Consider the following 14,245-nt stretch of genomic DNA (forward strand, 5'->3'; position numbering starts at 1 on the left):
AAGACATGAACGGAGAAGTGCTCAAAGGAACGTTTTATTTGCCCGAGTTACAACGTGTCACCAAAAAAGAAGACGACGTGTACGACATCGAAAGCATTCTCGAACGCAGAACCCGTAAAGTGGGTAAACGACGTGTCAAAGAAATCAAAGTACGTTGGAAAGGATATCCACCCAGTTTCGATTCTTGGATCGACGCTTCGCAAGTCATCGACTATAAAAGGAAGAAGTGACCATCATGCCCTTTCACACATCAGACGCAACTACGTCGACCACTCCTTCTTCACCTAGTTCTTCTGTGCAAGATTTACAAAAACAACCCTTGTGGGTGTGGTGTGGAGAACGTGTGCCTAAAACGCAAATCGTCTTTTTCTGCCAAATCTTCGTGGTGTATTGTGTCATCGGGGCAGCCATTGCCAATTTGAGTTTGCAACAAGGAGACAAACAATTGTGGACCATTTTATTGAGCAGTTGCATCGGTTACCTGCTTCCCAATCCCTCCCTGAAATTCTCCTCGAACGGGAACCCCGGGAACCTTGTGTCCAGTGCCAGTGCCAGTCACCACTCCAATAACAACCAGAACCCCATTTTGGGCGGAGACGCGCCTCTGACGTCCACTAACCCCTCGGACAGCCACAGAACTCTGGAATTATGAGTCACGGAAACCAATTTTACTTAACCTTACCCAGTGACAGTTCCATGGAGGTGTTTCCCAATAACACGTTGTGCTGTTACACGGCCAAATTACCTCAAGCCATCCACTTAGATCACGAAGCCCATTGGGAAGTGGCTTTAGTAGAAATGATTCACCCAACCCAAGTCCTCAATGTCCTTCCCAATCAAAATTATTTTACGGTGGAAATTCATGACTCTCAATTGCAACAAGAGTTGGATAAGATTAGCACATATACCAATAAAACCTATGATGACAAAACTAAAACGTGGACCTACAACTTGATGGTTCCCGCAGGCTATTATTTCAGCGGTCAACATTTGGTCAACACCATAGCTACCAAGTTTAATGGTGTGTTTGGGGAAGCTTTTAAGAATGTCAAGAACAAAAGTGTCACCATGGAGTACCACAAAGTAGCTCGTCGCTTCTTGATGAAATTTGAACGGACTAAAATCGTAACCATTTTATTTTGTCATGGATTGTTTGACATGTTGGGCGGTGACATGGAGATGAGGAAGAAAGTAGAACAAAAAACACTAGACGAATCACCAGGCATTTTCGACAACGATTCTTTTGTCAAGTATTTTCGTACCCCGGTAGAACTGAACCAAGGACTGAATTTGATCTTTGTGTACTCCGATGTGGTGGAATACAACGTGGTGGGACACACCTCCGTACCATTACTGCGTGTCATTCCTTTCAAAGTGGATTCTGCCACGAACGCTGACGAGGAAGGTGGAAACACTTATCACGTCCACCGCGAATTTGTCCATCCTCACTATTTGCCAGTCAGCAAGTCGTATTTGGACACGGTCAACATTACTATAAAAGGAGATTTGGGACAAAATATTCCATTCACCAAAGGAAAAGTCACGGTGAAACTCCATTTTCGAAAACGGTTCTCTCACGACTCGTAAGTAAGTCATGTATCCAGTGTACCGAGGGGTTGCACGACAGCGAGGACACGGTTTAGGAGACATGTTAAAATCGGCCTTTCGTTCGGTGGCCCCGGTGTTGAAACCGATGGTGACACGCGGATTGCACGCCTTGAAAGATGCGGCACTGACGCAAGGCAAAGAATTTCTCCAAAATGTCATCATCGACAAACAAAACCCTAAAGAAGCCTTCATGAGGGCAGGCAAAAATGTCTTGCTGCAAACGGGTAAAGACATTTTGGGCCGACGAGACACACCTATAAATGCCCTGCACGCTACCGAGTCAGGCATTCAGCAAGGACAAGGCAGAAAGAGACGACGAAGAAGAAAACACCCTTTCACCAGACTTCAAGCGGGAAAGATCAAGAAAAGAAGAACCGTTCGAGACTTAGACGTTTTCGATTATTGAGAAAGAACAGAACAAAATGATGCACCGAGAGTCTTGCGCTTGTTCCAAGACGGAACTGGATCTGTTTGCCATGCCCCCCACCATGATGACCATGCAAGAATCCCAATGGGTGGAATTTCATCCCGTCTCCTCATTGACCGATTCCGCTCCCATCGAATTTGAAATCAAAGGACAGCCCGAAGATTACATCGATCTGAATAGCAGTTACTTGTACTTAAAAGTCCAAGTTCTAGATAAGGATGGTAATGGAGTAGAAGACACTGAAGAAATAGCTCCCGTCAACAATTTCATGCATTCCTTGTTCAGCTCAGTGGATTTGTACTTGAATAACAAACTAGTCTGCAGCAGCATGGATACTTACCCTTACCGTGCCTACCTGGAAAATCTCTTGACGTACGGAACAGATGCCAAGGATAGTCATCTCAATGCCTGTGTGCTGTGGGTAACTGACGTAGCGAACAAGTTCGACAAATTGGATGGAACCAATTCCGGCTTTGAGGCAAGAGCAAGCAAAATCTTAGATAAGAGGAGTTTAGAACTGATGGATCGTTTGCATTTGGACATGTGGTTGCAAGAGAAATATTTGCTGAACGGAGTCAATGTCCGCTTGAGACTGAATCGCAGCAGTACCGCTTTCCATTTGCAGGCTGAGGCTGCTAAGGCTCCTAAAAGCAAAATCGAAGAGGCCAAACTCTACGTACGACGCGTAGAAGTGTTACCCAAAGTAGGTAACGACATCAGTCAAACGTTGAGCAGAACGACTGCCAAGTATCCCATACGACGTGTGGAAGTGAAAACGTTCACTATTCCTGCTGGACAGCATTCCATGATCGAAGATCATCTGTTTCAAGGACAGCTACCCAAGCGTTTAATCCTTGGTATGGTCTCGAATTCAGCCTTCAACGGAGCCTTCCCTGAAAATCCTTTCAACTTTCAACACTTCAACGTGAAGAAAATCGAAGTCAGTCGCGATGGCAAGACCTTGTGTACCCGACCTTTCGAACCTGACTTTAGTGACAAGAAGATGAATTACTTGAGATCGTACTTGTCCCTGTACGAAGCCACCGGCCAGTTAGGAACCAACACCAGTCACGGCATTGAGTACGAGGATTATGCAGGAGGCTATGCTTTGTGGGCTTTCGATTTCACTCCAGACCAAGGCAGCGACGAGGGACATTTCCACCCTATAAAATCTGGCCAGATTCGTGTGGAACTTCAGTTTGCAGAAGCACTGAAACAGACAGTGAACGTCATCCTGTATGCAGAATTCGATAATACCATAGAAATCAACAGTTTGAGAGAAGTCATTCTAGATTATTAGAAAGCCATGGAAGACTGTTATCCCTCTTTACCTAGTGGAGAAACTTTAAAGATGGAATGTGAGGAGACCGTGGAAAAAGAAGAAGAAGTGATCATGATGAAATCGAGATGGCCAGAACAAGAAGCCCATTTAGTCTCCTGTTTTGCCAAACACTTGGTCGACAAAATAACAGAATTGATCAAGAAAAACTGCTATGGATGTCAAAACGATCATCCCAGTCAAATTCAACACGATAAATGCCTGATGTTAAGTCAAGAAGAAAAATTGGACGAGTATCTGGACGAAGCTTGGAGCTTCATCTCGAACAAAGATGTGTTGCACCAGTGGTATAAAGACTTGCGTGAACATTCTTGTCCACCATTAACCACTCAAGAGATCCATCGTATCGAAGCTCTCCTGAATCAGAGTGAGGAAACAGAACGAATAACCGTTTATTCGTCAGACATTTTCAAGCAAAAAGTCAGGATCGAATTGACGACTTATTATTACCTGTGAAGAAAAAACACAAAACAATGGATACCTGGGAACTTTATTACCTTTTGAACCACAGTTCGTATACGGCTTCTTGGAATCCTGTCGTCTGTGCTAAAGATGAACTCCCTCATCGCAAACCTAAAGACCATCAAGCTTACGTGATCAACACGGACGACAGTCATCTCCCAGGAACCCACTGGGTAGCCGTCTACTTTCCTCAAGAAGGATGTGTGGAATATTTCGATTCGTACGGATTGCCCCCTTTGGAAGACGATATCATCGACTTTATGAGAAGAAATGCTCAAACCACCCGATTCAATAATGTGAAATTACAAGGCACAGATTCCTTGGTGTGTGGACAATATTGTGTGTATTTTCTGCATCATCGCAGCCTGGGCTATTCCTTAGAACATTTAGTGACTCATTTCGATCCTCGTTCTTCTGCTAGAAACGATGTGAAAGTAGATCGATGGTTTTGTGACCATTATGCTTATCTTTTGTCTCAAGCTAGGAAACGTAGTGTCCATCAATGGCCTAATGATTTCCAACAGTGGAAATCACAATTTCATTCACAACGTTGTCAGCCCTGTTTAAAGTAGATTGTCCATTGAGAAAAAAATGTTTGTGATTTGAAAAAAATTGTTTGATGTTATAGTGTTGGATTATTGTTAAAAATGTTAGAGTTGTTGTTTAGTGTTAAGTGATTTTTGAATAAAAAATGTTGTGTTTTGAAACAAATGCCTTTGTGGCTTGTTTAGCTATAAGACTGTTGGATTGATGCTCTTTCATTTCTTACTATCCCTCTCATGACACTCATTGAACGTTGCGACTCGAAAACCGTGTGGGGGATGTTTTCCTTCACGTCCGCGCTTTGACTTTAAGAACCGGGGTTGTTTCCAGTCTAACCATCCATTGTCGACTCATCCTCCTACGAAGATGTGCTCCAAACTAGCTAAGCTCAACGAAGCCTACGTGAATCTGCATAGGGTCAGACACAGTCTGATACCGAAGCCAGAAGAAATAGAGAATGTGAGAATGTTAAAAATCACTGAAGACCTGATAGAAGAGCTCTTCAGAGAAGAAATGAACAGGGAAAAAGAAGAATGGACAGAGAAGTACAGACTTCAGAGACAGCAGCAACAGCAGCAACAGCAACAACAGCAACAGCAGCAACAACCTGAAGCTGACAGAGGCTTTGTCGATTGTCGTATCGACACCAAAGAGTTCTTCTTCTCTTTCCGAAGAAGCAGACCTATCGCCAGAAAGTCTATCCTCAGAGGACATCGCATTCTTAGAAACTAAAAAAGAATGCCATAGCAAACAAAAAAACAGCCCTTTTCAGGGCTACCCAATACTCTAGAAAAGAAATAACGATCGATTTGCCAATGTGTGAAGGTAGAGTAGTGTGAAAATAAACACTAACTCTTTTATAAAAAATGTGAGGGTATGTGTTTGTGTGTTTGTGTTTGTAAGTGATAAAGTAAGTTGGTATGGATAGTAGATTAAAATGATGTTATTTTTTTTTTTTGGCTGTTAGAGGTGTATATTTGGGGTTAGATTGGATTGCTTTGCGTATGTGGATAGTCTATTGAAGTGATTTATAAAAAATTTTAAAATAGTGATGGGTAGCATAAAAAGTGAGTGAGTGTTTCTTTTAGGTCCGCGCGTTGTTTTTTTTGGACATGATCTAGGTAAGATCAATTTTATGTTTTTAGGGGGATGTTTTCCATTACGTCCGCACTTTCACTATACATTGAAACTCGCTGGGCAGTCTAGCTACCCTTGTTGATTGATCAACAGTAAAAAATGAGCAGCAGACTGACTAAATTGATGGAACTTTAGATGCATCTGGAGTATGCCAGATACCTACTGAACGAGCTGACTGCGGAGGCCCTTGTGGAAGAAGTGAGAATAGAACAGGAGGAGGAGGAGAGAAAAATGAAAGAAGAGAATGAAAGAAAGAGAGAGATCAGGTGTCACCCTATGATGAACCCTGTGTGCAAGGTGACACCTGAGGCAAGGACATCTTGTCAGCCTGTAGCTGAACCACAATCACAACGAAGACAAAGACAAAGAAGACAGAGGGAAGAAGAAGAAGTGTTCACTATTCCGCAAACGGAGGAGTGGGATAGTGAAGCCACTCACCCACCGTCTGCTCTTCAAACAAGTCATGTGAATTGGACTAATGATTGGAGTAGACGTTGTGTCTGTGGTGCCAGACCCCGAAGGTGCCACCATTAACCAGGGGCCTCTGAAGTTAAAAAAACAGCCCTTTTCAGGGCTACCCCAATACTCTAGAAAAGAAATAACGATCGATTTGCCAATGTGTGTAGGTAGAGTAGTGTAAATATAAACACTAACTCTTTATTAATAGTGGAAGTGTATGTGTTTGTGTGTTTGTGTTTGTAAATGCTGAAGTAAGTTTGTGTGTTTGTGTTTGTGTTTGTAAATGCTGAAGTAAGTTTGTGTGAATAGTAGATAATGGGTTTATTTATTGATTCTTAGCGTATGTAGAGAGTATAGTTAGGGTTATATTATATGAAATGAGAAAGTAGGGGATGTTTTCCTTCACGTCCGCGCGTTGTTGGGTCATGATCTAGGTAAGATCAATTTTATGTTTTAGGGGATGTTTTCCTTCACGTACGCGCTTTCAGTATAAAACTAACAGTGTTGGCCATTGGAACCCATTCTACGGAATAAGCAAACAAGAAGATGCCAGCAGCTTCAGCTTTATACAACGATCTTATGGGAAGTTGGTATTGGATGGTGGATGGATTGAGTGTAGTAGAAAGGGTTGAACAGGAATGGAGGTATGCAGTGACAAAAGACTTCGTCTCAAGACAAGTAACCAGCCTCCACTTATCCGTAAATATTGTAAAAGAAATGATAGAGGATGAGGAGAAGAGAATCAGAGGTTTAATTAACCCACCGTATGTCAAAGTGGGTAAGTTAAAAGAAGCGATAGATCATGTGACGAGTGCAAGGTGCTTTCTAGAAGACATTGTAGAATGGACAGATTGGTGTTTCGCGAAGTGGGGGTTAGAAAAACTTAAGAAAGCTGAAGAACTAATGAGGAATGTGCTGACCGAAGAGGTCAAGAAGATCAAAGAAAAGTGGTCAAAGGAAAGAAAAGAAGTAGAAAATAGAAAAAAAGGGATGAATTCGAAAAACTGAACACAAACTGGATGAAAATCCAAGAGAAGTTCCGGGCCATGGGCCACCCGGACTGGCTGCCGGAAACAGAAAAGAAAAAGAAGAAAGGAATGATGGACAAAATAAGAGGATGGTGGAAGAAGTTAAGAAGTTAAAAGAAGAAGAAGAAAAACCCAAAGGCCCTTTTCAGGGCCCCATATTTCTCGAAAAGAGATAGCCTTTCATTGCCTACCCTTTTTTTAAAATTTAAAAAAAATTTTTTTAAAAATAGAGACCCTCCCTGTTTCAATTTTACATAGACCCTATACAGTCCCAAGGGTTTTTGGCCATGTTAAATTTACATAGACCCTATACAGTCCCATGGGTTTTTGGCCATGTTAATTCCCATAGACCCTATATTGTCCCACGATTTTTCTCCATGTTAAATTTACATAGACCCTATATTGTCCCAGGGGTATTTTTAATGATAAGTCCCATAGACCCTGTAATATCCCCCTTCACTACTGCCGTCAGTTAAATGGGAGGAGCAATTATTGGGTGGCAGGTGGGGGTGGGGTTGGCGCCGGTTAGATGGTTCGATTAGTGTGCCAGTTGCTGGCAGCTATTCTAGGGTCATCCCTGTTTATATCTTGTTAATTTTACATACGTGGGCTTTTGTGTTGTGCTTGATTATCTAACAAATCTCTAGCGTAGCTGTCTTAATGACTCCCAAATCCGTTAACAAAATTAACAGCACAATTACCTACGTATCAGTCTATGTATCTGTACAAAGGTCTATCATTATTTGTAAAGCTATGTTTGATAATTATTTTTAATTCGAGTTTCATTTTACAGTTCCAGACAATGCTTGACAAGTATGCCGAGAAGGATCATAAACACCAAAAATTAATGGCTGAGGACATTTTCTTTCTGCCTAAGGTATTGTACGTTACATACTGATTTAGATTGCACAAGAAATAGGTAATGTATTTATGTATGTATGTATGTATGTATGTATGTATGTATGTATGTACTAATATATTTCTCAACAACATTAATGGGAAATTAAAGAAGAGTTCAAAATAAGATGTCTGTAGCAAAGTAGCATTATCTCAGTTCTTATGTATTATCCCTTTTTCCTTATATATGCACAACTGTACAATTGTCACCATCGTCTAAGCACCGCCCTAGGAGTTGAATGCCAATTCAAAAGCCTTTTGCCCATCTTTCGACCAGTCCAAACATATCCTAAAATTTATCTCTATCTGCAATGGTGTGCAATAAGTATCCCTATACAACCAAAACACGCACACACAACTAGACTACCAGAATAACAATGTACACATCTTGTATTCAATACGTTTTGGATAATTACACATTTTTGTAAACGAAGTTTTGGAGTTGACAGATAATATTTTCAAAAGTAGTATTGCTCGCGGAAGTACTGACCCAGCCACAAAGCAACATTAGTATTCCTCCAGGAAGTGCTGACTCAGCAACAAAGCAACATTAGTATTCATCGAGGAAGTGCCGGCCCAGCCACAAAGCAACAGTCGTTTTCGAATACTAACACCCTGCTATCCACAACCACGAGACAGAAATAAATTAATAACATCAGTGAACTTCAAGGACACTATCAAGTATTTGCTTGATTAATCAAAAACAAAACAGCCTCACACACACACACACAAGTACGGACACATACACACATATTCACACACTTCCTGTTGTTTGCATCCTAACTACGCCCACCAAAATATTTCTCTTTTGAAACAAGAGGTTATAACCCATATTATATGCCATAAGGCTTTTCTGCATGGAAATGAGTTGCAACACAACCTGACGCTTTTGTAATTTACACATTCCTAAGGTTTTAAACCGCAAGCTAGATTAAATGATAAATATTTGCCACCAATTCTGGGGTTATAACTTACTTGGTAAAAATGTAAAAGTATTGAATTATACCGCTTGTCCTTTGTGGGTTGATATATAGCACGTCATTATTTCATGAAAAGTTACGTACAATATTAGAATTATCAAGCTGGAATAATAGAGGTTATTATTATTATTAGTCATAGTATAGATCTAAAGTACACGGCACTGTAAAAAGCATTAACTGAAAGTAATTTTTCGGTTAATAAGGATATGATTCAAATGACAACATTTCAACAAGATTTTAACAATAAATTTCATATTCATGTTTACAGGTAATGTTCCATGAGGCAAATCTTTACAAATCTAGATGGACCTTCACTTGACCAAAGTTCCTCCTATTTCTAATTACTATTTTCCCAAAATATGGTTAAACTTTCTTCAAACAATAAAAAACATATTCGAATTAATTTCAGTGTCAAGTCGAAACTCTCTCACACGTCCACGTTTTGTAGAGCCGTCTTGAAATAATTTTATTTTTACTTTGAGTAATAACCACGTGGTTGTATTTTTTATTAGAAGACGAATAAGTTAAGACTTTCATTATCCATTTTCAGATTTGGCACTTTTGTATCAAGTAAACATTTCACCATTTATTACCGTAATATGTTTTTAATGAAATATTTAATATGAAATTTGCATTTTGATGATAGAATAATGGACTTTTTAGACAGTTTGTCCACATTCGCAAGTGATTATTTTCTCTTGGCATTCCCTAATTTTGTCATTCCCTACATTTGCAAACCGTTTAAAGATTTTAGCTCGTCTGTTATGTTTGCCTGTTCGGACTCAAAGAAAATATACATTGACATAATACTAGGTCTATTTTCCTCATCAATATGTATAATATTGGTTCCCAAGTTTATCATTATCTGCTTGAATATATCTGAGGCGAAATATCCGTTATATTTGGCGGAGAAAATGGAAATTTTGTTATTGTCAGAAACTTTGCTTTAGTTCATTTAATAGTTATATCATGTATATACATTAAGATCAGACGAAATTAGTTGCCAAGTTCAGAATATTTCCTCCGTAAAATTCGGACGATAAAAGTGTGAACAACTATACTAACAATTTTGGACCCTTAAATCTGACATGTGTTAGATTTAGTCATTCTACATATCTCATTTGTCAGATAGCCCAATGATAATATCCATAACTGTGGTCCATCGTACATCTCTGGTGTCACAGGCATTAATTGTCACACACACACACACACACACACACACACACACATCTATATATATATATATATATATATATATATATATATATATATATATATATATATATATATATATATATATATATATATATATATACCTGCAGGTGTGTGCATCTCTGTGTGTGCACACATTGGTGTCTATTATGAATAGGCCTGTCTACCATTGGTCATCCACGTGACTGATATTGACCCTTCTTTGTTTGTTTGTTCTGTAATATGCATGTATATTTGTTCGTTTAACAAATATTGCATTCAGAGTATTTTTTCTCTCTGTTTTTCACATTTAACGTGTTCCCAAAAGTGACTGATATTTATAATAAGAACTATTTTTGTAGCATTGTAAAGATGTCGTCGACACGTGTCATAGGTCTTTGATTTCAATTTATTGTTCCATGTTAAATTACATTAAAATCAAGTCAATGATATTGAAATAACTAGCATGTATATTTATTGACTTACATAGTCTAGCAACATGAGTACAAATGCCAAATGTTTGTTTATATTTATGTTTAAATGGTGTACAATATCTAAGTTGTCTCCAACAATAATTGAAATAAGTTCATCCTAATAATTGTCCCGTTTCTTACACCAAGAAAAAGATTATCCCATCTTTTCAAAAGACAGAATACTTATATTCAAATTTTAATAAACAGAACGCTGTTATCAGTAGGTCTATCAGTCAAAGCAAACTGCAGAATATTGTAAAATATTAATCAGGTCTTCTTTTCATATTTAAAGCAAACATATTTCAATACTCTTTTATCATCTATCTTATATTGCAGCTTGAAGATATTTTCACTTAGCCAGATATCTCTGTGATGTCTCAATACAATTGGATATTGATTTTTGAAACAAAACAGTTCTAATTTCGACTGAAATTGAATGTTTAAAAATTGTTGTTTAAATCAGTGATAAAAAAGCAAAATGTTTTGAAGATATATGTAGTACAAGGACCTAAACTATGCTTAAATAATAAATTCTTATGTTGCCTGTTTTTATTGCAGAAGATAAATTTATCATATGCTAATTATTCGCTTTATGTTTAATGTCAATCATTAGTTCTTTTTTTCAGCCACATTTAGGACCATACTTAATTATAACTTTCTAATTTTGTAGTGTTTTCGATGTTTTTTAAAATTTTTAAAACTGGCTCAATCGTGACAGAACGTGACAGTATTAAATATAGGCTTATTCATTTAGCTCAATGACGGAAAATTTCATATGTGAAAGTTTGCGATAGCGTCTCTACCAAGCTTTACAATGTAAAACTCTGTGACAGTCATCTTTTGAGTTATGATGTCTGACTGTCACGTAAAACTTAATTTCTCTTTCTCAATGTCAGTTAAGCTGGTTGTCGTATCTTAACCGGAATCAGCAGTATGTCGCCTATATTGACTACAATTAAGCATTGTTGAACTTAACTTCTGTGATAATAAATGTTGACAAACTTAGGAATTAACTCAACCTATACATAATGGTCAGCCTATTAGAGGATGGGTATACAATGCGACTGATTGGTATTTATAGTTAAATTTAAATCATTATGGCAATAATTCAGAGTTCTGATCCCTATCAACTCAGGACCAAACAACATGATCAAGATCGTGTTTTAGAGAAGGAATTGACAAGAATCTATAGCTGCGTTCGATAATAAAAAATGAATTCAGTCTGCAGTGTGACACGAGCGGCATGAGATTGACTTGTCCTAGTTTTAAATACCGACGTATTATCTACCACAGCTAACTATCAACTTGACTACATATAATTGGTAAATGGGCATCCGAATGGAACTTGTTGGTACATATCTGCTAATCATTCCCCATGGCAAATAATTTTAGCAAAATTTCGTCGTACAGCTTAGTGTTTGTCCATTATAATAAAAGGATAGATTGAAATAGAACGCAAAGCTATACCGATACGTGGAAAAAGTATCTAACTTGATTTATTCCGATAGACATGCCAGTCTAATTTCCTTTTAGTCTGGAACGCCAGATGTGTTCCATATGCCCATTTTGAATGCATCAGTAGTAGTGAAGGGGGATCTTATAGGGTCTATGGGATTTATCATTAAAAACACCCTTGGGAACATATAGGGTCTATGTAAATTTAACATGGAGAAAAATCGTGGGAACATATAGGGTCTATGGGAATTAACATGGCCAAAAACCCTGGGACAATATAGGGTCTATGGGAATTAACATGGCCAAAAACCCTGGGACAATATAGGGTCTATGGGAATTAACATGGCCAAAAACCCTGGGACAATATAGGGTCTATGTAAATTTAACATGGCCAAAAAACCCTTGGGACTGTATAGGGTCTATGTAAAATTGAAACAGGGAGGGTCTCTATTTTAAAAAAAAAAAAAATAAAATAAAAAAGGGTAGGCAATGGAAAGACTATCTCTTTTCGAGAAATATGGGGGCCCTGAAAAGGGCCTTTGGGTTTTCTTCTTCTTCTAATTTCTTCTTTTTCTCAACCAAGTTCTTATTTTATCTCCTACACTCTTCTTCCCTTTCTTTTTTTTCTTCTCCTCCTCTTCTTCTTCTTTCTTCTTCTCTTCCTCCTCTTCTTTCTTCCTCTTTTCATTTTCTTCTTCTTTTTCAATTTTTTCGTTCCATTTGCGTATTCTTATTCTTTCCTCTTCATCCTCCTTCTCCTCCTTTATCTCTTTCATAACGCAACTAATCTTGTCCTTTGCTTTTCTTAAGTTATTAATTTCCATCTTTACACGATGGGGACTATAGGAATAATGGTCTTCAACCAGTCTTATTAGCATCTGTTCCATTATTCCTAAGTTGTCTAAAACGTCTTGCAAGGTTTGTATTTTGTCCATTTGGTTTGACGCCATCTTCTTTTTATTCTTTGCAGAATGGTTTGAACAACAAACACTGTGGGTTCTTATAGTGAAAGCGCGGACGTGAAGGAAAACATCCCCCTAATAACATAAAATTGATCTTACCTTGATCATGACCTAACATCGCGCGGACGTGAAGGAAAACATCCCCCCTACTTTCTCATTTCATATAATATAACCACAACTATACTCTCTACATACGCTAAGAATCAATAAATAAACCCATAATCTACTATTCACACAAACTTACTTCATCATTTACAAACAAAAACACACAAACACACAAACTCATACACTCTCGCTATAAATAAAGAGTTAGTGTTTATATTCACACTACCCTACCTACACACATTGGCAAATGGATAGTTATTTCTTTTCTAGAGTATTGGGTAGCCCTTAAAAGGGCTGTTTTTTAACTCCAGATGCACCTATCTAATGGTTGCACCTTCCAGGCCTGGCGCCGCACACGCATCTTTGACTCCAGTCTCTTTTTACTTTTTGTCTTGAGAGTGCAGAGGCGGGATGATTCGCTTCAGCACCCCAATCCTCTGTCTCGGGAATATTGTATGACATCCTCTCTTCTAGTTTTTTTTCTTCCTCTTCCCTCTGTCTTCTCTCCTCTTCGTTCTTTGTTCTTGCTTCTTCTACGATAGCCTCCGCTGATAGTTCATTTACTATGCGCCTGGCATATTCCAGGTGCATCTGGAGTTCTAACAGTTTCACTATTCTGCTATTCATTCTTCTGGCTGTGTTGATAAATCAACAAGGGTAGCTGGACTGCCGAACGAGTTTCAATTTATACTGAAAGCGCGGACGTGAAGGAAAACATCCCACTAAAAACATAAAATTCATCTTACCTAGATCGTGACCATAATCAACAACAACGCGCGGACCTAAAAGAAACACTCACTCACTTTTTTATGCTACCCATCACTATTCTAAAAATTTTTATAAATCACTTCAATAGACTATCCACATACGCAAAGCAATCCAATCTAACCCCAAATATGCACCTCTAACAGCCAAAAAAACTAACATCATTTTAATCTACTATCCATACCAAGTTACGTGAGCACTTACAAACACACAAACACATACACTTCCACTATTCATAAAGAGTTAGTGTTTATTTTCACACTACTCTACCTACACACATTGGCAAATTAATAGTTATTTCTTTTCTAGAGTATTGGGTAGCCCTGAAAAGGGCTGTTTTTTTGTTTGCTATGGCATTCTTTTTTTAGTTTCTAAGAATGCGATGTCCTCTGAGGATAGACTTTCTGGCGATAG

At 38.5% G+C, this 14,245-nt stretch overlaps 1 protein-coding gene across 1 annotated transcript in view; it reads left to right on the plus strand.

The window, feature by feature from the left end:
- The window catches only part of LOC149780603 (uncharacterized), a 100,650-nt gene that overhangs the window by 32,720 nt on the left and 53,685 nt on the right, over positions 1 to 14,245 (plus strand). Inside the window, exon 9 of the mRNA XM_089937723.1 lies at positions 7,797 to 7,880. Coding sequence (XP_089793849.1) covers positions 7,797 to 7,880 — 84 coding nt within the window. The remainder of the gene's footprint in view (positions 1 to 7,796; positions 7,881 to 14,245) is intronic.

This window comes from Sinohyriopsis cumingii, chromosome 16 (assembly GCF_028554795.1).
Source record: "Sinohyriopsis cumingii isolate HCF-2022 chromosome 16, ASM2855479v2, whole genome shotgun sequence".
Classification (NCBI taxonomy): domain Eukaryota; kingdom Metazoa; phylum Mollusca; class Bivalvia; order Unionida; family Unionidae; genus Sinohyriopsis; species Sinohyriopsis cumingii.